The 24,771-nt window shown below is 43.8% G+C and overlaps 4 protein-coding genes and 2 long non-coding RNA genes across 7 annotated transcripts; 3 read left to right on the forward strand and 3 right to left on the reverse strand.

The window, feature by feature from the left end:
- Window positions 1-632: 632 nt before the first annotated feature.
- Window positions 633-2,475, reverse strand: LOC147234248 (dnaJ homolog subfamily B member 9-like). The gene is made up of 3 exons (XM_086147096.1): window positions 2,351-2,475; window positions 1,802-2,046; window positions 633-1,449 (listed from the first exon to the last, which is right to left on the reverse strand). Exons 2-3 carry the CDS (start codon window positions 2,016-2,018, stop codon window positions 986-988), a joined length of 681 nt encoding a protein of 226 aa, XP_086003222.1. The 5' UTR covers window positions 2,019-2,046; window positions 2,351-2,475; the 3' UTR covers window positions 633-985.
- Window positions 2,476-2,742: 267 nt separating this feature from the next.
- LOC147234249 (uncharacterized) lies at window positions 2,743-5,870 on the forward strand. 2 transcript variants are annotated; one of them, XR_015106106.1, is made up of 3 exons: window positions 2,743-3,176; window positions 3,654-3,840; window positions 4,600-5,870. It is a non-coding gene; the product is annotated as an uncharacterized LOC147234249 (long non-coding RNA). The 2 variants fall into 2 exon arrangements; XR_015106107.1 differs by having other exon boundaries at window positions 2,743-3,025.
- Window positions 5,871-5,924: 54 nt separating this feature from the next.
- Window positions 5,925-7,478, forward strand: LOC147234250 (uncharacterized). Its single transcript, XR_015106108.1, has 3 exons — window positions 5,925-6,038; window positions 6,491-6,534; window positions 6,622-7,478. It is a non-coding gene; the product is annotated as an uncharacterized LOC147234250 (long non-coding RNA).
- A 1,823-nt stretch (window positions 7,479-9,301) lies between these two features.
- avpr2l (arginine vasopressin receptor 2, like) lies at window positions 9,302-10,615 on the reverse strand. Its single transcript, XM_086147367.1, has 2 exons — window positions 9,778-10,615; window positions 9,302-9,656 (listed from the first exon to the last, which is right to left on the reverse strand). The coding sequence occupies exons 1-2, from the start codon at window positions 10,613-10,615 to the stop codon at window positions 9,577-9,579; spliced, it is 918 nt and encodes a 305-aa protein (XP_086003493.1). The 3' UTR covers window positions 9,302-9,576.
- Window positions 10,616-14,513: 3,898 nt separating this feature from the next.
- On the forward strand, window positions 14,514-24,436 carry pnpla8 (patatin-like phospholipase domain containing 8). The gene is made up of 10 exons (XM_086147097.1): window positions 14,514-14,631; window positions 16,134-17,229; window positions 17,382-17,531; window positions 18,490-18,641; window positions 18,889-18,983; window positions 19,081-19,252; window positions 19,397-19,454; window positions 19,631-19,825; window positions 22,351-22,546; window positions 22,739-24,436. The coding sequence occupies exons 2-10, from the start codon at window positions 16,264-16,266 to the stop codon at window positions 23,011-23,013; spliced, it is 2,259 nt and encodes a 752-aa protein (XP_086003223.1). The 5' UTR covers window positions 14,514-14,631; window positions 16,134-16,263; the 3' UTR covers window positions 23,014-24,436.
- akap14 (A-kinase anchoring protein 14) lies at window positions 15,008-15,487 on the reverse strand. Its single transcript, XM_086147398.1, has one exon. The coding sequence runs from the start codon at window positions 15,485-15,487 to the stop codon at window positions 15,008-15,010; it is 480 nt and encodes a 159-aa protein (XP_086003524.1).
- Window positions 24,437-24,771: the final 335 nt, after the last annotated feature.

Consider the following 24,771-nt stretch of genomic DNA (forward strand, 5'->3'; position numbering starts at 1 on the left):
TCTAGACCACATTAAAAAGTGCTGAAAGAATTTTTTCTCAAAAACTATTTCAATGTGCATAAAAAGTAAATGTTATAAATAAGGTCTATGTTAGCTAGAATATAGAAATAGATTTTTTTTGCTGCCACCAAAAGAAAAAAAAGGCCATTTTTCTCTTGAGACTTTATTCATTCTTCAAACATTATTCAATCGACATTCGGAGCACTCAAAACACACACACACACACACACACACACACACACACACACACACACACACACACACACACACACACACAAAGTGCAGGCATAAGACAATGACATGAACACAGCACTGTCTATGAAAGATAGGCAACGTAAAGAGCAAAGGTGCTAAATATTGCACATTCTGATCGGATCAGGAAATAACATGTCCGACGCCGTTTCACTGACGCCCTCAGGACGCAGACTTGGCCCGCTTCTGAGTTTACCAGCGGTTCTTATGAGACTGTTAGTTTCCTACCCTGCAGGTAGATTGAGTGATTCATGTCTATAGGAAGAAAAATATAACGAGGTAACAGTTGATAATGGCTAACTTGGGCGCATTTCAGGTGTGTTTATCTTCACAGCAATGTCTGATGTAAGTGCTTTACATCCAAATTGAGAGATCGGGTAATGTCTAATTCATTTACTCAACTGTAATAATAATGTAATATTATGTCATTCCTGAGGCAAATTTTGTTAAAGGACAAGTGGACAAACATAGAAAGCCGAAAATGGAGAGAACTCCCAGAGTTCTCGTCAGAAAGTTTCCTTTCTGTGTTGTGAGCAGCAACACGAGTGTGTTATTGCTTGGAAGCAGCTGTATTATCAGAAAAACTGATATTTTGTTCCTAGAGGAAAGTACTTGCCGTAAATTACAAAAAACACGTTCCTATTCCAAACTTTGATAAATTAGCATTCAATTTCAATAGCCACGTCTAACAACTTGAACCCAGCAGTGTCCAAATCATTTGACTCCGCTTTTCTTAGGAGCAGTCGGTGAAGGTGGTCACCATGTTCCCACGGCGCTGGGTCACTGTCCTACAGTGCTGCTTCGCTGTGCTGTGAAATCTGTTGTCTGTCCTCGAAGTGTGCGCGTTGAAAGAGAACATTTTCTCCAGGTCCTCAAACATGTCATCGAATAGTCCCCCTCCAAAACTCCCTTGGTTAAACTGCCGCCGGTGTCTATTCATGGACTCCTGGTGAGCCTGGAAGTGGTTGTCAAAGTGTTGCTTGTGACGGGTCTGGTGATGGGAGTGGAAGTGCTGTCCCTGCTGACCGTACGGTTCATAGTCTTTGAAAAGATCATCAAAGTTGAAGGAGTGGAAGTGCTGGTTGAAGTTGTAATTTGCACTGCCGCCCCTCCCTCTGTGACCTTCGCCTGATGACGGACCGGGGCCGAACCGATCATAGTCGTGCCTCCTCTTCTCATCAGACAGAGTCTCATATGCTAGCAGAGAAACAGATGCATTAGGTGATGTGAGTCATTGTGTCTAAAGTGTTTTTGTGACATAATGACAGTTCTATTATCTTCAGTACAAAGAACAGAAGGTTGGGTTTTGCCAGTGAATGAAATGTATTTACAGACAGGTTTGTTTATCTGGTGACTGTCATGGGTGACAAACAAATGATTATCTGACTCCACAGCTAAACTAAGACTCGATAGCTCCGATAGGCCTTTCAGCGAATGGAGACGCTGCAGAAAGTGTACATTAGCATTTAAGTGTGGTTTTAAGTCGCTGTTTGCACCAAGTGACGCTTCTTCAAATTTGCAAACGGGGGTTGTGGACAAAAACACTCACCCTCTGCTATTTCCCTGAACTTGGCCTCGGCGTCTGGGCCCTTATTACGGTCGGGATGGTACTTGAGAGCCAGCTTGTGGAAGGCCTTCTTGATCTGGCGATCGGAGGCGTCCTTGGGCACCCCCAGGATGTCGTAGTAGTCCCTGTCGGCCAGGATGAACTCTGCGATGAGCAGGACGTGCACCGCTAGCAGCAGGACAGACTGCGCCGTGGCCATGGTGCTGGATCTGGCACCTCTTATACCGCTGCGAGGGAAGCGATTGACTGTTATTTAAGTTGCACACACACATACCTGGTTAATTGCCCCACTTTTAAAAGGTGCTTTTAAAGCCAGATGTGTGATGTGAATATTGGAAAACGGTGATAGCGGCTGTGTGACGTCGATGGATTCCGTTACTTCACCGGCTAGCTTAGACACAAGAATGACAACTCACCCCGGTCGAATGAGGTCGGAAAAACAATACAGACCCTCCCCCGCACTACTTAGACCGACCCCAGTTCTGATTCTCTCCTAAATTATAGTTCACTCAGCGTAAAGGGTGGAATTACCTGGAAACAAGGCGACGAAGGGACAGGAGGGACACTCCTTGCTGCCGCCGACAGCTCCAGCTGTAGCCAAACGACGGCTAACGATTGTTGACGAGCCGCATTCCTAAACTGTAACACCACGACTCGCAATCCCATTGGTCCGCTTCGCGATACCGTGACTCACATCGCTGTGATTGGTGGAAACCAAGTGCACGTGGAGTATCTTAAAAAAGAACCAATGCAGAGCAAGAGGTGTATACTCATTTCCGCCTTCGTTTGTTATCGTTGACTTCACAATTATGTATTTATCATTTTAACGAATTTACCCCTGTAATTTTCTTAGTTACGTTAGGATTTATTGATGTACGTGTGAGTTTTCATTTTAACTCTAAATGCCGACGTATGGTGAAATAATGTTTTCCATTTGTTTTTCCTGGGGGTCACAGACGTGGCCCATATTCGCGAGACTAAACGTCACTTCCGCCGGGAACGCTGAAACCCGGGGGTGACAGTCGTGGTGTTTATTTCGTGCAGGTTGCGTAAGTCAAAATACCAGAGCTGGAAAAGCAATCGCACCGAGACACTTTTAAATGCGGCGTTGTTTCCAGACATGCCACGATACTGTGCCGTCAAGGCGTGCAGGAACAGAGGGGGATCTGCGCCGAGACGACGCAACAAGAGGGTTAGCTTCTACCCGTACGTCCGACGTCCGCCTCCACCAGCGCACGTTTGTAGCGCTGCTTTTTTGTCAAACCTGCTTATTTTCAGAAAAATGTTCGCAACAGAAATGGCATAAATTTTTGTCGTGATCCACGCGGGCAAGTTCCGTAGAATCCACTAATGCTGGGTAGGTCGTCATCCCCTTAAAATGTGATGGGGCCAATGAGAGGCGGAGATGTCGCAGGGTTGGGTGACAGGAAAAATTGAAAATAATAATTTCTCAAACTACAACAATGCGTTTTTCTATCTATTGCTAACAGTTTATATTTATTTGCGTGATTAGTCTGTTTTTCTCCCAATCGTCATTGCCTTTTTTCACAGTTTCAGCTAATATTGGACCAAATTCGAATTTATATTCCTGACGTGTTTGCTTTTAACCCCCCCCCACCCACCCCCCAAAAAAAAAATTAATAAAAACATTTATGGATTTTTACTTCCTGGTAATATTGGGTGTTTTTTCAGATTTGATATATAAAAGTAAATATGTATATATCAGATCCACGAAGGCACAGTGCAGCTCTCCGACCTCTTCTGTGCGAACTGTATTCATGCAATTTCAGTGGAATAAGAACTGACACAGACTTTTAATATTCGTATCCCCTAGTTTTCCCCTGCAAGACCAATCAAGACTTCAAAAATGGGTGGACAACATGAGGAGGGAGGAGTGGACTCCCAGCCGACATCAGTGTCTGTGCAGCGAACACTTCACAGAGGATTGCTTCAGTATTCGGTGGGGGATCCGGTATCTGAAGAATACAGCCGTCCCTACTATCTTCCCTGCAGCTGATGACGTATGTATCTGTATGGCATGGGGAAAATATACATATGTAACGAAGCCTGAAATACAGTTTTCTAGTTTATGAGCTATGTCGCTCAACTTAAGTTGTACCTGCAACATATTCAAATGTTGCCTTTCAATTACGCTTATCAGTGAATTCTAAGTAACCCCAAATGAACATGTTATGTGCAGTTGGTCCTCACTTAACAACATACTCGGTTAATGACGACTCTGAGTTACTACAGGCTTCATGACAAGATTAAAATACATGCAGAATGCACTGGCAGCGGAGTTGTGAGTGCGTACGTATTATATGCGCTTACCCGTGCTTATAATTGCAGTATATTCATGCAAATATAAACATTGCATAAGCATATAAACACATGACCAAATACTGTACGGTAAGAAGGTGTTTTCGCTTAACGACAAAATGGTTTCAGGATGGACCCCTTGGAACGTAACTCCACCGTTGAATGAGGACCACCTGTATGAGCGTTTTGACTTTGCTTAGTTGTCGCTGTTTCTTGTGTTTTTTTTTTCTCCATAGATGTCTGAAGATGTGTCAGGTTGATGTGTCAGATTTTCCACCCGAATCTAAAAAAAGCGTTTTAAAACAGTTTTGACAATGAAGTCGATTGAGTCAACTGAGGAATTGACTCAATGCAGTTATTGTTTTCACAGAGTATCGAGCCTCTCAGTCATTTATTACTGCATGTTTGAGGTGGGGCTTGAGATTTTCCAGACCATTAACACCCCTCTTCTGCCACTGCAGGACACTGAGAAATTCCACAGAGTGTGCAACAACGTCCGGTCGAACGCAGCGAATCCCTCCTTTGTCGGAGACACAGAAAAGACTGACCCCTTTCATGTCTGTGTGATTGAACCGCCTCCGGCCACAGACGCCATGAACCTCCGCTATTCTGATTCGCCCGACGGACAGATGGCTGTTAGTGAGACGCCGTTGCACCCGTGTAATGGGCAATCAGACTTCTCCGTGGTGGTGCTGAGCCCCTCCTCTGTTGCCGCCCTCCCAGCAGTCCTCAGCCAGTCTTTTAGTTTTGTTCCCGGTGAAACTGCAAAGGAAGAATCCTGGGCAGAGGAGAACGATGGAGAGCACACGTGTGTCTGCGAACACTCGTACTGCAGACCGGACGCAGACAAAGATCAACTCTGGAGCAGAATTCTGAGTTTGCATGCAAAGGTCTTGGAACTCGACCGCAGGGAAGAGAGCACTCTGGCGAAAATCCGTGCCCTGGAAGCCGAGATCACCATACTCAAAAGGGACAACGCTGTTTTTAAAGAGAAGCAGAATGTTTTGGAAGGTTTTATATCGTCATTGTTCCTCTAATTTCTCCAGTAACTACATCCACTGACTCTTTCATTGTGAGTGTGTAAACGCCTACATCTGAGCCACTTCTGCAAGTGTGTGCAGGAGCTTCAGTCATTGGTAGTCTTTGGCCACATAGTGGCACAGTTGGTCCATCTTTGGAAGCTTGTTTGCGTGACATCAAATTATTCTAGTCAAATGTCCATTTTTCTTTGTTTTTTTTCCACGCTAAGTGACTTTCATTGTTGCCAAAGAATATTATGTCATTGTAATATATTTTGCAATCTCATTTCTTGCGCAATAGAGAATTACGTTGTATGAGGTAAGCCATGTTAAGTGTCAACAATTAGTTAGATATATAAAACATGACATGTCATACATGTCATACAATAAAGCTATCATGTCCTGTCTGATAATACATGTATCTAAATTCTCATAAAAGTTTTCTGAACGTGCCCAAGCTTTGGTTTGGGCAAAAAGCAAGTTATCACAATTACAACTGCTTTATTTTACTTATTTTGTTTGACAGAAACCTAGTTTTAGGTAAAAAACCCAGGTGGTGTTACATTGATGTACCAGCATCTCCAAAGGATCTGCGTGAACCTCAAGCACCATCCACTGGTGAAACACACCTGTGGCATCGATGCTAACGCTGTTCAGGCATGATTGTGCTGTTTTTAAACTGAGATTAAAAGAAGCTTCCTGCGACGGTTCAGATCATCTCAGGTGAGCCAAACAAATTTTCTTTTTTTTTTTTTTTTTTTTTCTTCGGTGGATGGCTGGCTTCTCAAATATCCATTCACTGTTTGGCAGTAAAGGTAAACCGAAACAGATTGATTGGCGAAAATCTGTTCGTTGGCTTGGCAAGAGACGGCTGGAGATCGGTAAGCAACACAACACAACCCTTTGCCATGGCAACAGGAGCTGCACTCACCTGCTCCATGTGGCGTGACAACAGAGGAAAGAAGGCTGTGTGATCATAAGTGATCAAAATGTGAAAATCGGATTTGTCGCACACAATCATAGCCTTTTTATTGCAATTAAATCATTTTAGATTAATTTTATATGTTGACAAGAGCACGAAACCAAGCCCCCCCCCCCAAAAATCCTCATTTATTCTCTCCTGAAATATCAAGATGCTATTTAAAAGCCCGATTCATCTACAGATGGGGGATTCAAAAGGGTCACCATCCAAGTCATTCGGGTTTTTCAGGTGTCGCAAAGCCCTGCAGAATCTCACAAGCGAAACACTTTTAGGGATGTAGGGAAATTTAAATATATACAAATGTAAATGTTGATTTTTATTTTTGTATTTAAACTGAGACCCGCTTTCTAGGGCAGTAGCCGTTTGCTTCTACAGTCAACAAGCATCAGAGAAAGGTCAGAACGTTTATCTGCTGCGTCCATCACCTTCTAAAATCGACTTCTTGTGAAGCCAACGAGGTGTGTGATTTGAATAATTAAAAGGATCTTCGTCCAGCACCTTCAGTGTTGAGGAGCATCTTTATTTGACTCAGTGGAGAAGTGCTCTCCCCGGACAGTAAGTGCATCCAATCTCCATTCAAATCATCCAGATGGTTGTAAGTACGGGAAGATATTTACAATTTTATTAAATAGCATCTTAGCTGACATCACATCATGGAGTTTTATTCTGTCTGCAGATAATCTCACATTTTAGTGTCTGGAGGTTCTCAGTCATCCAGGTCTCAGTGAATTTTTGTTGACATCTTCTTGTCTTGGAAACTGGACTTAAATTTCTTCACTTGGAGAAGTTTCACCTCATTCGGGAGGCTTCTTCAGTTCTTATGACCTATGGGGAGTTTCTGAATGTAACTGACATTTTTTTTTTTGTTTATTTTTTTTTTTACATTTTGTTTTGTTTTTTCTAGTTATATATAAATATATATACATATTGTTTTACGCTCATACTTGTAAACTCATAGAACTCTTGGATGAAGAGTGAAACGTTTTCAAGTGAAGAAATTCAACCTTCTCAGAAAGATTTCGACCCTTTGCTGCTGCTTCTTCTTTTCCCTTTAGCTGCTCCCTTCGGGGATCACCACGGCGAGTCATCTGCCTCCTTCTAACCCCCTCCTCTGCATCCTCTTCTCCCACACCAATTAATGTCGTCTTTCCCTCCATCCATAAACCTCCTCTCTGGTCCTCCTCTAGACCTCCTCCAACCTCAGTATCCTTCTACTCAGATCTTCACCATCCTTCATCTGTCCATGTCTGCTGCTTCCAGTTCTTCTCCCTGTTTTTTCCTCAGTGTCTTCAAACCAGATGGCGTGGCTCATCCCGAAAACTTCCTTCTTCTCCGCCTCTCACCCTGGCCAAACAGTTTGCTGTTTTAACGATTTGCTCCTAAATTTACATAATTCCTTCAGCAAATTTATTTACTGTAACTGTCATTATTGTCATTATATATTCACTTTTAGTGCTGGTTAAAGAAACTCAAAAACGAGAAGAAAAAAAACAACGTGGAAAAATCAAGTTGAAAAATTCTTAAATGCCTCAAAATTCCCCAAGAAATTACTTAAAAATTGCAAGACTAAAATATTAATTCTCATAAACTTCATGATATTCAATAAGGGGATATTGATTTTTATCCATTTTAATTCCCTCTTATTTTCTTTCCCAGGCAATATGAGAGGAGTGGTATTGGAGAGCGCTTTGCTCATGCAAATGTTGGGTTGGTCTTTCGTGTCGGCATCGACAAGTAACGAGGATCCTGGGATGGATTCCTCCAACCGACATGACTTTTCTTTCTGAATAACAACCCTCAGGCTCAGACACCGCTGCATTTTTTTTTTGAAAACACTTTCTGGAAGCTGGAAACATTCCCAGCTCTGGTCCATTTTCTTTGTCAACACATTGGCGCATCCACAGACCAAACTCTGAGGTATGCCAGAATCATCCATCACCGAAAATATCTATGGGTGTAAGAGTCCACAAGCATCGGTCGATAATTATGGAGGTACGGCATCACCTGCAAGCATCCATGAAGCTCTTTTCTGCATCTGCCGCCTTGCAGCTGTGCCATGTGGAGACAGCGGGACCATGTGAACGAGGTCGGCATACACAACTAGTCGGTCAGACTTAGAATGAGATTTTGATCACAATAGTTCAAACTATAGTGTTTGCATTTTAGTCGCAGTAGCGGTCACGTGTCTCTCTTGTACACCTGCATGCATTGATGTATCTATCGTGTCTCTCTAAAAGTATTTTATTTTTGTTCAGCGTGTTCTTCTTTTGGTTGTGTCTGTGAACGTCATTCCTCACAGATTCATCTCCCAGCATCTCCACCGCGGGCCCTGAATTAGGTACCCTTGTATTTTGCCAACAGCAGATGCGTAATCCCATTTGAGGCAGCTCTGCGGAGAGAAAGGAGCCGAGGGCTGCCGGTACCGCAGCCAGCTAGGTAATGGATTAGTGTTACGAGGTGATAATATTAGGACACCATCTTTTTAGCCTGTGTCTCTTGATAAAATTAGCAAATCTTGACACTGTATATATTCATTTCCTGTCCTCAAATTACCCACTTCATGTGCTTGTGATGTAAGACCAGCATGTTAGGACTTTTAGTCAAAACCAGCATCATGTCAACACATGCAAGATTAAATTGAGGAGATGGTAAATTGTTAAGTAGAGAAAAATGCAAATTAAATGCAAATTGGTAATTAATATAAATTAATTGACGCCAGGTGTGAAAGAATTTGTAAAGTGCAGTCTTTATTGGTTGCCGGGTATTACCCTGCATGAAAAGGATTGCGTGGTGAGACATTTCCCTAGACAGGAAAACAACACTGGGCTCTCCTATCATAGCAGAAGCTGACAGAATAGAAAATGTAAATTAGTTACGACGTGAAATTGTTGTAAACTTATTGCCGGGTGTCTCTGAGGATGAACAGAGCACCGGCAAATCGGATATCCATCCCCAGCACATCAGTAATACCCTGCTTTCCTCTGATTACAATGATGTTTTAAGTAAATGTAGGAGATATTCGGAATAAGAAGATAAACAATCACGGTGATTTTATTTCATTTTTTATCTCACAGTAACACAAAGTGACACAGTCACAGCAAATGTGTTTACTTCACACCCAATGCCAAGTACTGGGAAGCTGGGCGGCCGGCGTCATGGGTACATTCACCATATCTCATGGAAGCCAGAGGTGCATGCACCCACACACACACACACACACACACACCTATATATGTTTACCATACACACAGAATTACACTGATGAGAGAACAATTTGTTTGCCTCACAGTCTCGAGCGACATACCAACCATGTCGTGGCACGGCTCTCACTGGAAGGGGTTGCAGTTTGTTCTTGTTGCCATGCAGATGAGCATCCTATCGGCTCGTTTCTGAGGCGGCGAGTCCAAATGGTTGTCCTCCAGATTGCCGCCATCTCCTCAGCTGTAGTAGAGATATATCCAAGGGTTGGTGCAGCTGTTCAAGCTGGCGAGCAGCATGATGATGGCAAACACCGGTCCTTGGATAGATGCAGAGAGACAGAAAGAGAGAGAGAGTAAACATCACCCAACACACTTCATGGGTCCTGATGAACTTTGACCCCAGAAATGGTTATCCGCCCGAGATGTTTCTCCACCGACCTTTGGAAGGCGCGCTGCTGGGGCTCCACGCTGACCACAGCTGCACCACAAAGAAGGGGCACCAACACACTGTGTATGCCATGATGATGACCAACGTCATCTTCACCGTCTTCAGCATGGCGCTGGACACCCCCTTGGCGGCCGCGCGTCCTGCCTGCTGCGCCCTGCGCTTCACGTTCAGGTAGATGGTCGCGCAAATTCGGATCTGGCAGTAGAGCAGAATCGCGGCCGGCAGGGCGAACACGGACAGGGTGATCCAGCTGATGTACGCCCGACTGCCCCAGGGCTCCGTGAACGTCGCCCAGCAGTCGTATTGGTCCACCTCGACCTCCCGGAGGGAGAAGATGAAGAGCTGAGGAGCGCTGAAGAGGAGCGACACCAACCACGCCGCGCCGATGGAGAGGTACCTCCGAAACGAGCCCTTCAGGAACGAGACCATCGGCTTGCACACGGCGTGGTACCTGTCCACGGTCATGGCCACGATCATGTAGGAGGAGGCGAACATCCCGACCACCTGCAGGTACTTCACGGATCTGCACGCAGCGTCGGTGCCTCTGAACCTGTGCGTAATCTCAATGGAGAACTGCGGCAGCACCTGGAAGAAGGCGACCACCAGGTCAGCCAGGCACAGATGGAGCAAAAACAGCTGCGTCCTGGAGCTCCTCCTGCGCTTCTTCCACAGGACGCGCAGGGAGAAGACGTTGCTGCAGGTCGCAAGGAGGAACACCAGAGCCAGGATTGCGGCTCGGACCGCAGCCGGACGCGCGTACGGGTCCCCGTCACCGCCCGGCGCAGCCCCGGAGCTGTTGTCCGACCCGAAGCAACTTCCAGCATCCATTACCACCTCGACTGGCACCGATTCCTTGCGCGATGCTGCGGACGGATCGGACACGAGGGGTTGTGGGAGAGGGAGGGTGAAGGATCCTCGTGGCGTCATGGCCATGCAGAGACACGGGCAAGCGGCTGGTTACATGTGGCAACCATTCAACCTTCTATCTCGGTCCAAAGCTTTTAGAAATGACACGAACTCTAAATAACAATAATAATAAACTTTAATGCAATAGCGCTGCAAAAAAATGTGCAAATAAAATACACCAGACCGCGAGCTGCAAAGAATGCGTGAAATATGAAAAAGAACACGCAACAAGGGCTTGTCAGTGCATATTATTTTGTTTAAGATTATATTCAACACGTGTGCAAGTACAGGGAAACGAAATTCAATTAAGTGCAAAAGCAGCAGGGGCAGAAATGATAAATAAATTAACAGGATGATATATAAATGAAGTCTGACATGCTGTGTTATATCAAAAATATACAGGTGATTTACAGATTTGGTACATATTATACAGATCGACATGCGCATCAACCGTGGTAGACTATAGGCAAGAACTATAGATATAATTACAAGGGGAAATGTGCAGATGATGAGTTATGCTTTATGAAAAGAAATCGCTAGAGATTGAATTCATTTTGTGCAAAAGGCCGCTTGACTGAATGTCAGACTCAAAAATTACCTTTTGAAACTGTATCAACAGTTTTCAAGGCGTCTCTTTATTTGCCCACCTGACTGATTTAAATTACATTTTACAGATCCTTTGTGACGACGCCACGGGTGCCACTGCAAGGGTCATAGCTTTTCCTCCAAACATCCAACAATCTTTGGATGGCGACCGCCGTGATTCCTGTGCGCTCAGTCGGTCTCCAAGCTGTTGTTTTGGATGGAGAGAATACAAGTGAATTAATGGAGAAAACAAGACCGCTGTGCACAGCAGCACTCACTCATATGAGACGCTTTGACAAGGATGGCAGCGGCAGTCTCTGCAAAAAGCTCTGACATTTAGACCAGAGTTAAAGAGAAGTGCACAAAGGGCAGGCAGCTGTGAATTCAAACTATCACTTACCGAGTCCACAAACAGGGAGACCCAACATTTTGCAGGGAGCGTTGACAGCAGCTGTGAATGTTTCGAAGCTTGCCTCGAGTATGAGGACGGGAATCCTCAAGAAAAGGCACCAAAGGAGGTATTTCTGCAACGTAAACACACGCTGAGAATGATCTCATCTATTAAAAAAAAATACCGCAGTTTGAGCCCTGATCATCACCTCTTGCTTCATGCGGCTTGTACAATGAAAACAGAATTCACCCGAGAGTGCTGGAGACTACAATATATTCTTTGGCCTTTTTTTTATTTCATTGCAAATTTCAATGAACATTCAATTTTTTGTTTAATGCATCACGTGCTGGCCTTTAAAATTCAGTGGGATTTCCTCATTCTAAAATTGTTCAAGTCTGGAAAAAATGACCCAAGAATCAGGAACCAAACGACACGAAACCAAATCACTCTCAACACCTTTTAGTGCATTGTATCACATCTTGAAATAGTTTGCTCGATATGTACTCCTCCGCGGTGCGTTTGACATCCTAACCTTCTGCAAGCTGTGTATTTAATCTGTCGCCGCACACGCGTGTCATTATCTGTGCCCCATGATCTCATGGCCGCCTGCATGGATGTAAATGACACAATCCATCTGCTTTCATCGAAAATTGGACCTCATCAGACTCCGCGTCTGTCACAGCGAGCAGAGCGTTTTTTTTTTTTTTCAAATGTGCACTGATAAGTAATTCAGAGGAAAGGTAATATTTCTCCACCTTTTGATCACTGACCATATTATTTCATCCCTTTGTTATGTGTATTCAAATGTGCATATGTTCAAGTGTAATCTGTCTGCTTCTATGCTATTTGTACATTTTCTCTGCAAACTCTTCTCTCTGGTTTTGATGAGTGTGTTCAATATTGTTATAAATCAATGTTGCACTAAGATGTTTCTTTTCAGCAGCGGCAGCTCACATTCTCATCGAGCTCCCTGCTGAAGGGTCTATTCAACACAAACTATTATCAAACTGATGCCACCTATATGCGCAAGACATTTTCATTGCTCTTGGGGGAAAATTACAGCTGCTGTGCTTTTGAGAAATATTTGATTTTTCAACAGCATGTTGCACACAGATAAGAATATCTTTTATTATTCTTCAAAAGGGCATCTCCAAAGCGATTGAACTTCAGCGGGGAGGTAATGTTCTGCTCTGACGGATAATATTATTATTATTAACAACCACTGAAATATAGAAGACTAAATGTTAACCTCTTTGGGAAAGGGGAAATCACACTGATGCCAGTAAAGTGACAATTTTACCATTTTGCTCTTTTTTTTTTTCCTGTAGTTTTTGACAGCGTGGTTGGAGATGCAGCGCTGCCATCTGCCTGCAGGCCTGCCCTCAAACCTGCCTTTCAGGAATGGTTTTCCCTAAAATAACTGGGTAAACGCTTGCTCTCCTCAGCCATTTTTGCACAAAAACAACATATACTTAAAGGTCTCTCGCATCTCCTCTATTTGACCGCCTTTTACTTTTTATCACAAACTCATTCGCATTTCACAAGCCCCTGCTTGGACTGAACATACAGCTCATGTATGTATCTGCAGCTGGTAGTACATTTCCTGATGATTCATGCATTATCCTCCAAATGTTTATTCTTAAGGCTGCATAAGGACTACACGAAGGTCACATGAGCCAGACACCTTGTTAGATTTGTTAAAATAGTTGTTTGCGTGTTCATTTGTTTTAAGACTCTGTCTAAAAGTTTTCTCTTCAAATATGCTTTTAAGATAGTGAGAAATTTTAAACAAGGAAACCTAAACTGTCATTAACTCACATGCATGTTTAATATTGTATTGAGGTTTCGTGCAGCGCTTTCCAAAAGGGATTTTTCTTTTACCTTTTATTTACATGACATTAACCGATTGTATTTCGAGAATGCCAGCAAGTTTCAGTGTGAGAGAGCAGCCTTAAGCTAAACAGAGGGATATGATGTCACATAGAGAAAAGAGCATTTGATCATCCAGCCTGGAATGTGAAATCTGACATGTCACAATGAACTAGTTCCGGAGGGTTGTGATGTTATAAAGAAACACAACTGTTTGTAATGCCCCTATTAACCAACGTAGCAGTGGTTATAGTGAGCCTGAATGACGCAATACCTTAATCAAGACAAAACGACCATTGTTGTAACTACTGTAACCAGAAATTGTATCAACATTTTCTCTTTCTTATGTGTCATTTTACTCTTTCTAAATGCAAATGCATCTGTGGATGAGGATCGGGAGAAGACGAGGGGTCTTCTGGGCATCTAGATTATGCAATAAAGACACTTTATATAAAGATTTGCTTAGTCTGTGAGACTCTTAAGATATTATTTGGGGATGGTTGGTGGAGGCGAGGGATGTGTTTACACTTTGGAAGGCATCATTGTGTTTAGCGTTTATTGAATGATCTCCTTTTCTACATACAGATTGAACAAAACACAAATATAATGACATGAAAATCACAAGTTACCTATACATCATGTGTGGTTATTATGTGTATTGGTTTCTTATTAAGATTTAAGATTTGTGATGGAATTTTACAATACTCCTAACGATATGATCATTTTAAAGGTATCAATGATGAAAAATAACAGTATTGAACAGGATTACGGAACTGACCTCTTTTTCTCTACATTAACAGCGACGGAATCGCGAGCATAACCTTTCCATCACTTTTCGAAAGATATATTAAATTAGAAGAAAAGAGATTTACACGAGGTTCATGTGAAAATGCGTTTTGAAGACGTTTCGCTCATCGCGGTGTCTGGATTGAATATTGCGGTTTTAGTGTCGAAAGCGTGCGTCACTTCCGACACTTTTCCTGTTTTTCTATCCAGAGATAGAAGCCACACCATATGTATGCCCTTTGTCAAAAGCCCAATTGAATGAAATATTCTAGAAAAGTAAAAAACAATAAAAAGTCTGATTTATAAGGTAAGAGCGATTCACCTTGATTTACGATGTGACCTCGACGCGGAATGTTTGCTAACGTTGTATTTTGACCCCAAACACTAAGACAGCTAACGCGAAGCCGGCAACTGCTAGCGTGTTCAATATACATGTTTACCCGTTGTTTCCAACACGTTGGCGTTCATTCGTACTTTTTGTGGGATGGTTATTCCCCTAAGCAAACCTACAATTTAATTCTAACAGGTTTCCTACCCGTGAGTATCGTTAAATGGCTTAAATAATGTCAAACGGTTTCAAGCGTTAGCATGCTGTTGCCGTTAGCCGTCGCGTAAACAGATCGAAGATAACCGGCGTCGCTGCAACCATTATCGGGAGCGTCTCTTTCGAGCAGTTCGATGTTTCAAAGCTCCAGCACCGCCTTGCTCTCGATAACGTCCTCCAGCCACTTCTCTATGAACTTGGTCCTCCCCGGCGTGTGTACTATCCTGTTCGCCTCCACAATGAAGTGAGTCTCTACCGGTTGCTGGGGTCTGTCCTTGGATATGTACACGACGAAGAAGACGCTGGCGGAACCCTGGATCGGTTGCTGCGCGTTCGGGGTGCTGAAGCGGGCCCGGTAGTGGTAGAAGGAATGAGGATCCTCCTCGGTCATTTGAAGGAAGTCCAGACTGTAAATCCAACTGGGTTGCAGACCCCAAGTCACGATGTAATCCGCGATCTGCTCCTTCCCCACTTCGACCGTGAAATCGTTGCCGGCGACCCAGTCGATGTTTTTCACCGGGTCGGTGGGAGGCGTTCTCTCCCGGTCCCTGATGGCGCTGTCGCGGTGTCTCTCCAGCAGGGTCTTCACTAGTTGGTACGACTCCGCGGTCAAACTCATGTTCGAAGAACACTGGTGCTCTTCCATCTCGCTCCCGGAGCAAACTGAAGGCTTCCAGTAGTTATTTTAACAAGTCTATGGTCGTCGCCTCTTTTTTGTTTACTCGGGTTTCCATGGTAACGTTCGCGTTGCATGACGGAAAACGCCCCCAATCGGCCCCCTTTGGAGTTGCAGTGTGACCAGATATGTTGTTGTTGTTGTCACTGTTTCTTCGTCTTCTCTTTCTTCTTCATGAATCATCTTCCTCCTTGTAACCCTATTCCCAGTATCTTCTTCTCTCACACCAGCTAAACTCTTTCACTGCCATTTTCACCCAGGAGTATACAGATTTTGAATTGAATATTAAACTGTTTATTAAACTGTCTGCTCCCTTCAGAGTGTCGCCACGGCAAATCATCTTCCTCCGTCTATCACTCTCCTCTGAGTCCTCTTCTCTCACACCAGCCGCCTTCCGGTCCTCTTTCCATCCATAGATCTATGACTCTCCTCTCCGGCCTTCCTCTCGTCCTCCATCCTTGCATCTCCTACCTCAGCATCCTTGCCATCCATGCATGTCCAAACCATCCCAGTTTGACTTTATCTCCGAAAAATCTGCCATGTGCTGTCTCTCATTCCATTCATTGCTTTTTTTATTCTTTTTTTTTAGGAAATTGTCACGGAGGGTTTCCCCGCTGGTGCCAGGTCCCCTGTTAGAATGTCACACCACGCCGCAAATGTCCATGGGCTTGATTAACTTTGAAATTCTCAGGTGCTGTTCTTGGTGAAATAGCAGGCGCATGTCGCGGCTCAGGACCACAATAGATAGTGTCACCAAGGCAGTCGGCAGCGCGGATCTGATCTCCAAGTTCTCACGCCTCAAGCCCAGCAGTTCTGCAGCGGACAGCGCCCATGCGGAAAAAGTTGTCGTCCAAGCCAAAACGATAGTCGCTGATGATGCGGCCCTTCCTCCGCCTCCCGAAACCAACATGAAACAAGACGATGGAGAGAAGATTGCGGATGAAGAGGAAACTGACAAGCAGCAACTTGCGGAGAAGCCTTTCGTTGCCACTAAAAAGTCCCCATCCACTTTAGCTTCAGAGGCCACTGTGTCTGCAACAATGTCCTCCTCAAACGTGGCAAAACAAACAATGCAGCTGTTTCACCCCGGCGGTCTCTCCACCAACATGGATGAGACCTACAAAACATTGGCTCAGCACATCAACAGTTACTTCAGCAGCAGCACGCAGGGGGAAGAGCGTGACAATAGGCAGCAGCAGCAGGACAAAGAAGTTCTGGCGTCCGATCGCACAATCACCACTACTCTTCACAGTTCTGGGGACCACTTTCCTGTTCTATCCCCAGTGTCTGAATCTAAGGACACTGACTCACCCCCCCCTGTTCCTGGTCCTCCCTTGACTCCTCCACCAAAAATCCTCAGTCACCCAGAGGCAAAGGCCGCCTCCGCAACCCCTGCAATAGAAAGCGGACAGCAGTCGGCTCCTGTTTCCACCAGTTCCCCCAAAAAAGGCTTCACCCACTATCTCTCTTACCCCAGTCCCAGCGTTCAGGCGTTCGTTGGCAGCTACATTGCGCCGCTGGTCCCGAAATTCCGCAGTGATTCCAAAACCCTTTCAGCCGAGAAAGAAAAGCTCCCAGCGGCCACCTCAGAGGAGACTGCTCCGGACAAGGCTGAGCAGAAGGTGGACAGCGAGGAAGAGAAAGCAGAGAAGGCCAAGCAACAGCTGCTCGCTCAAAGGGAGAAGGTGTGACGCTTCATATGAATCTCACAAATGGATTATGAAGTGCATTTTATTGTTAAACATGAGAAAGTAGATTATTTGACTATGATTACATGTGCAAAAAGGTACCATTGCCTCAAATTATCTCATATATACATATTATTTTTGTCTTTCAGATCATAGCCCGGGTGAGTGTTGACAACAGGACCAGAGCCCTTGTGAAAGGCCTGCAGAGGGTGACTGATGTTAAGCTCCTCACCAGTCGGGTGGAGGAGCTCAGCTATCATCTCCTCGAGTTCCCTGAGACCCGTGGTGTGGCGATCAAGGTTGGTGGGAGCAGCTGCATCACACTTTTGCAAGCAAATACCACATTTTTCCACAAACGTCATCGCTTTCGCGTTCCAATTTTTAATGCATTTGCCAAAATATATGAATAGGGCAATGCAAATTCATATCACAAAAGTCAGAAACCCATTACACGATCAGACATTCAAAACAACACATTCTTGTGCTGACAGTAAGCTCAGTACCTTTATTTATGTTTTTTTTTGGCCCAGCATGATTTGACTGCACAGTCAGTTTGTGTTTCTATATCCTGTGTGCTATAAAACCGTATATAGTGTCACGTTTTCAGTTAGGCTCCGTGGTAGCTTTACATTTTGAATTTTAAGAGAATTTGGGATTGCACAGTAACAAAATGAGAATTACGATGTGCTTCCCTCATGTGACGCACCTCTACTCTAGACAGACACAGATTAACAGATTCTTCCAGATTTACTGACTCAACTCTTGACCTATTTCCCCCCTGCCACCACAGACACACATTCCCCTGTGACATCATAACTCAGCCTTTACATTTTTTCCCCCTTTATGAAATCACAGCCGTCTCTTTCAGAAGAAGCTTGTAAGTCATGTTGACAGATTAGGATGTTGTGACATTCCCACCCGAGACACATGCACACTAAACCAAAGGGGCTCTCTGGGGCACAGTTCTCGATCAACTGTAGCACACCTGGCCAGACATGATGTTTGTGCTTGTGATTCTGGCTTTCCTCGTCCTCCATTCCCCTACACGCCGCCCTCCCCCCACACTGCAGACACATCCCACAAACAGATTTTTAGATTAACAGTGCGATTGAACTGATTAGAATGTTGTATGTAAATGTGAATCTCCAAAGTCCTGCTGGTCCTGGTGATATAACTTGTGTCTGTTCTGTTCCCATTTGAACATTGCTTTTAAGTGGATGTGAAAAGTCAATATTCATGATTTGGAATTGATTCCAGGAGAAAGCGCTGCCCTGCCTGCTACGTTTGCGCCAGGCAACAGACATTCGACTGCAGGCTGCAGTCAGAGAAGCTCTGGCTCTGACTGGCTACACGGATCCAGTCAAAGGCAGAGGGATTCGGGTCTTGTCCATTGATGGCGGGGGGACAAGGTATTGCACATAAGATAGCCTTAAATCAATTGCCACATTTTTTGCATGATAAAATTAAATTGCCATCAACAATCTAATATTGTTTTAGCGGTTTACCAGTAAATTTTAAGCAAAAATTCAATGAGCAAGAACGTTTTGAGCACAACTGTTCATCAGACACCAGAAAATAGCCAAAGTTTCAGGCCAGAAAGGGAAGATCTTTACCGAGCAAATGTTCAAAGATGCATTTTTATATTACTGGTTTCAGAGGTTTGCTGGCCCTGCAGGTTCTCCATAAACTTCAGAACCTGACCGGAAAACCCGTGCACCAGCTCTTCGACTACATCTGTGGTGTGAGCACAGGTAGGTTGTAAACATGATGCCCGACCATCAGTGACCTTCACCCTCCCTCAAGATCAATCAAAAATCCACACTAACAGCACGTGTTCCTTTCCTTTAGGTGCAATCCTGGCCTTCATGCTGGGTATTTTCCAGATCCCCCTAGAAGAGTGCGAACAGATGTACAGGAAGTTGGGCTCCGATGTCTTCAAGCAGAATGTCATTGTGGGAACAGTGAAGATGGGCTGGAGTCATGCTTTCTACGACAGTGAAATCTGGGAGAATATCCTCAAGTTAGTCTTCTGAATTTATTTTCCATTACTTGTTCCTCTGTCTTTTCTCGTGTCATTATGACTTTAAATGCATTCATACATTATTCTAGGGGATGGTTCTAAAAATCCAATTTATTCAGCCTTTCATCTTTTAATCTTCTCTAGAGAACGTATGGGTGAGGGACGTATGATTGAAAGTGCCCGGAATCAACATTGCCCTAAGGTATGTTTAATATCTGTTCAATTCTGGCAAATACAGGGTTTTATTTGATTCGATTTGAATTCTTTTACAGCATGATCAGGATAATGCATATTTGAGATCGAGGCCTGTTTTTCTCATTTTGCCAAAGATGACTTGACATGTTTTATTATTTCAAAATTACCGCCTTTGTCCACCAGGTGTCAGCAGTCAGCACATTAGTGAACAGGGGTCTGCCTCTGAAGGCCTATGTGTTCAAGAACTACAGACTCATGCCAGGAGTCAGGTCCCACTACCTTGGAGACTGCAAACACAAGATGTGGCAAGCAATCAGGGCCTCCTCAGCTGCACCGGGCTACTTCCAGGAATTTGTCTTGGGAAAAGATCTCCACCAGGTATAGCATGTGGAACCGAACTGTTACATGTCTGTGCTAGCAGAAGGGTCGGTTCCCCTGGTAAATCTTCAGGTCTAAAGGTGTTGAGGGATGAGATCATGGGAGATAAAAAAGAAAAAAATACAACACACGTAATAAACAACTCCTGAAAACAAATTAAATTCAAAAGGACAATTAACTTGTCAGAACCAAACATGTGGTTGGTGAATTGAAGTTCTACTACAACAAGTAGTTGTGAAAGAGAGTGACCGGCCGTATGTCTCTACATGTGGCCCTGTGATCGACTGTGGATCGGGCCAATTCGTACCCGTCCTCGCCCGGTCAACGGCAGAATAGCCTGAAGCCCCAACATGACCCGGAGTGCAGGATAAGCAGTGTAGGAAATGAATGTATAACCCGTGCAGAAATGTCATCATCGATGTTCTGACTTTACTCCTGGAAATAAATTTCCCCCCAAAAAAGGTTGCCCTCATGATCAAACTATAATTTCTGCCAGAGTGACAGGGAGCATTCTCCTGAACTGTCAACAGTCAATACAGTTCCACTATGGATGCATTTCATATGGATTCATGTCAATAACAGACCTCATCCAGGACTGTTTTATGCATTCATCAAGCATGCAAGTGCACAAAAGTAATTTTACAGTACACTCATATCATCCACTACATGAATGATATGCTTGTATTTGTTTTTGCTAGCAGCCATAATAACAGGGTAATGCAATTGTTAATGTGTTCAATTAGACCTTGTTTCTTGCCAAAGATTGCCTAAATATCTTTTGGGAGAAAGGGTATTGTTTTCATACCGCTTGAATCCATATCATAAAACTTCAGAACCGCTGCTCTTTTGTTGAAGTTGTGTGATCAGGTCAGACTTGCAGAGATTTTCTATTTCATCTTATCGGCAGCCGGCTATATTTAAAGCGCTGTTTCATTTTGTTAACCTAATTAAACAAAAATAGCACCGTCCTCTTAGCAAGCACAGTTTCCCACCTCCTAATGCAAGAGTTTGGGTAAAGAGGACTTCTCACTGTTCAGGTCACTGACATTTTCTAATCCGAAGTCCCACTCCTCATATTTTCCCGTATAAGCCTTGTGCCCCCCCGGCTTATAGCCCATAAACTTCAAAAGCTCAACCAAAGGAAAAAGAAAATGTAAAGTAATTAAAATCAGATGCAATCTCAAAGCCATGTTTTCCAATAGATTAAAATATCCCCTTGGACTTGTTGGCTTCCTATCAGAGTGATGTTACACATGTATATATATGTAAGTATGTGTGTGTGTGTGTATATATAGACATGACTATTCTCAGCATCATAACCAATAGATGAGGACCTCTACAGTAGATATGGGCAGAATTGATTTGCAATCGTATGTTCCATGAACATTGGGATGACATTGAGATGACAGCGGGGATGGAGAGATGGTGAGTGAATGAGTTGTGTGTGCATGCATGTGCATGTGTGTGTGCGTGTTTGGGTTTGTGCGCGCGCACGCATGCCGTCCTCCACATTCCTCTGCACAGCTTCGTAGACAGATTGAGCTCAAGTTTTGCCACCCACTGGTCTCACTCCTACTCCATTTTTCAGCACGAGCAGTGGTATTTCTCGAGACAATTCTGCTCCTGCGATAACTTGTCAGTCTGGCGTAATCCGAGGATGTGATTCTGAAAACGTCGCTGTGACAAAATGAATGAAAGGATGATCTCGCTCTAGAAAAACCGTCGAATCATCCGTAGCCGCTCCCTTTGTGTTCAGTTAATTTTGCCTCCGACTCGTATGGAGAAGCAATTTTAGTTTACAGGGTATTTTTCTGCCGTCCTTCCTGTGTAAGGAGGTGGAGATGGCCTTCACCCCTACAAGGGAGGAATGAACTGCTCGCGATCTTTATCTGCACAAACGCTTGGTAGTTTGGATGCGGCCCAGAGCCGTGGAAGACTGATGTGAGAGAGAGCAACACCAGCAAACCGGGGAGGACATCCCATCCATTTAGTCTGATTGGCTCTTTCCGGTCACCGCTGAGGTCATTTATGTCAGCTGCACTCTCCTGAACTTCTCTGTAACGGAGTGAATACAAAAACACATGCACATCATTCACATAATTATTCAAAAAGAAGACGCGTTGGAGACACCAACATGCACTCCAGTGGCACATATCTATGTTTATAGTTATACTTATAATGCTGCTCGCTAATTTGAGTGCTTTTCTTCTTCTTTCCCACCTGTTTTCTACTAAACATTCAAGTTTTAGTAATTTTCAATTCAGCAGCAGGTGGAGACATTTTGAAATCGTACAGAATTTCATGAGACTCATGTGTCTACTTTCATATTGTAGCATTTAAGATATGTAAATTTTACTTAACCCTGAAGTATATTCTTGTGCTCTAAAATGACCATAACAATATGCAGGCAACAACAATGAAACATAAAATTAATGAAGTTTAAAAGGTATTGAAAAAAGGGTTTCATGGAACTTAAAGCAATCATTTTTGAAATATCTCACCTCTGTTTCTTCTCTTGTGTTTAGGACGGAGGACTGCTGATCAATAACCCCACGGCGCTGGCCATCCACGAGTGTCGGTGCCTGTGGCCAAACACCCCGCTGCAGTGTGTGTTGTCTCTGGGCACAGGACGCTACGAGACCGTGGGGAAGAACAGCACGGCGTACACCAGCCTCAAGGCCAAAATCACCAACGTCATCAGCAGTGCCACAGATACAGAGGGTACGGACGCATAGAACTCTGTTTGGATTTGTGTATATCTAACATAGACTTAGATGATATTTATATATAAATCAAATGAGCGTCATGTATCCTGGCTTGAGTTTAACCAGTGCAGGCCTCTGACAATTGATACTTATCTCAAAGCAAGTGTCAACGTTTGAGTTTAAACAAGAATCTCTGTTCATTTTCCAGAGGTGCATACCATGCTGGACGCCCTCCTGCCCCCGGACACGTACTTCCGCTTCAACCCGCACATCAGCGAGGACATCCCGCTGAACGAGAGCCGCATGGAGAAGCTGAACTTCCTCATGAGCGAGGGCGAACGCTACCTGGAGCGCAATGACGCCAAGGTCAGACAGGCGGCTCGCGTGCTGGGCCAAGAAAAGAGCAGCATTCAGAAACTGGCGGAGTGGGCCAAGCTTAAGGGCGACATGTACGAGGGTCTCCCTTTTGTCTCGAAGCTATAGTTGCTATAGTGACGAAGGCGGAAGAAGATACTGTTTCAAGATTCCAATACATTTGAGTGGTTTGAATATAAATATATAAAGGGAGCAAAATCATGAAATTTCATGCAGTTTGGGGTCAATCGGGATTTCAGAGAAATTGGAATTTAAGACAAATTAATAGCCTTGCAAAAAGGCATTCGTAAGATGCATCTGTGTGTGGGCATTTTCATACGGTAAGTGGAAGATTGAGAAGCCGTTGAATGCCCACGTGGCGATCGTCCCGGTCGACCAGAACGGTGAATGCATGCATTTGTAAATATCATCGCAAACGTGTACATCTTAAGCTAGCTAAATGTGTGTCGCGCACAAAGACGGCAACTGTGGTTCTCACACGTGGCCATAGTTTAAATGCCAATATATTAAATATTGATTTTATTATGACAAAAGAGGAAGTTCAAAAAAAGACTGTAAAATATGAGTATTCAACAGAAGTACAGTGACTTGAATAGATTAAGATGTAATTGATACATGATTGCACAGTGAGAAGGTGACTAAGACTGCCTGTTTTTAATATTTTACATGAGGAAAGTATTTCCTCAACGCACTTTGTAGAAAATAATACTGAACCTGTTGGGAAAAAAAAATGTAAATGACATATTTGAGTGCTCTATATTTCATTTTAATAGAACCTATTGAGATTTTATTGTGTGATTTTTCATAAAAAGCACGGTTAATGTTTCAGTCGACGTGCTAAAGGTAGTAAAAGCGGAGGCTACACGCTTTTAATATTAAAATCAGTTTAGGAGTTTCCCCTCCGCTTCTGCCTCAAGCTGTGTTTTGCTCATCCTCTGCTCGGTATTTGACATATTTCAATCTCAGCTCGGAGTACTCGAATGTTTGAACTACTTTGTTTGGTCAGGGGACATGCTGCCCCTGGCCTGCAGCTGGAAGAGACAGATTTGGATAACAGGTTGGTTTAAGGACTGGGGTCGGGGTGAAAAGGGGGCCTTTAAAAGTGATGAGCTGGTTTCAAATGAAGATTGAGAAGATGAGCCCGTATGTGATAAACCATTGTTGGAATAGAAGAATCATCATAAATACTGTCGTAGCCCCGAAACAATAGTGCTCAACTGCAATTGTGCATATCAGGTTCCCTTTTAACAAGGAGAGACGGATCTCAATAAGACACGGTGAATATCCCAATGCTGGATGCAGAATCGGGATGCACCCCCACTTCTCCTCCTGTGCTCCCCCAGTGATTTTGTGCTTTAGAGACATGACTTGTGGCCCTTTTTCTGAACCGAGTGCCTGAAATTCCCAAAACAACCTTGTGCATTAAGGACTTGCCCCCCCCCCCTTGAAATTGCCCCAGTGTTCCTGTTGTTTGGTTGAATGCTAAACTAGAAAAGAGTACAAGAAAAAAAACAAATAAAACCTTTGATTGAAAGCTTTCTCCCCAATGTTCTTGTTTTGACTTTAAATGTGTGTATTTGTCTTCAGAGTCCGGTGCGCATATATCTAGTAGGTGCAAAAGAAACATCCTCAACATGGCTTATTGACCTCGAGTAACATGACGCGCATATCGATGTTCAGACTTCGATTTGTAGATCTTGAACCCGAGGCCTTCTATCCATTAGTCCGAAGCACCACTCCAACAGTTATGTTTTACATAGAAAATACTGACCTGTGGTTTTTACATCTTACAGTTGTGTGCTATTACCGATAGACTAAAGGTCAATTAGCTGACGGTTAGTTTCTCGAAAATAAAAAAAAACAGTA

The sequence above is a fragment of the Fistularia commersonii genome, chromosome 5, assembly GCF_037954325.1.
Source record: "Fistularia commersonii isolate RoL2024-O1a breed Wild chromosome 5, RoL_Fcom_v1.0, whole genome shotgun sequence".
In the NCBI taxonomy this organism is placed as follows: domain Eukaryota; kingdom Metazoa; phylum Chordata; class Actinopteri; order Syngnathiformes; family Fistulariidae; genus Fistularia; species Fistularia commersonii.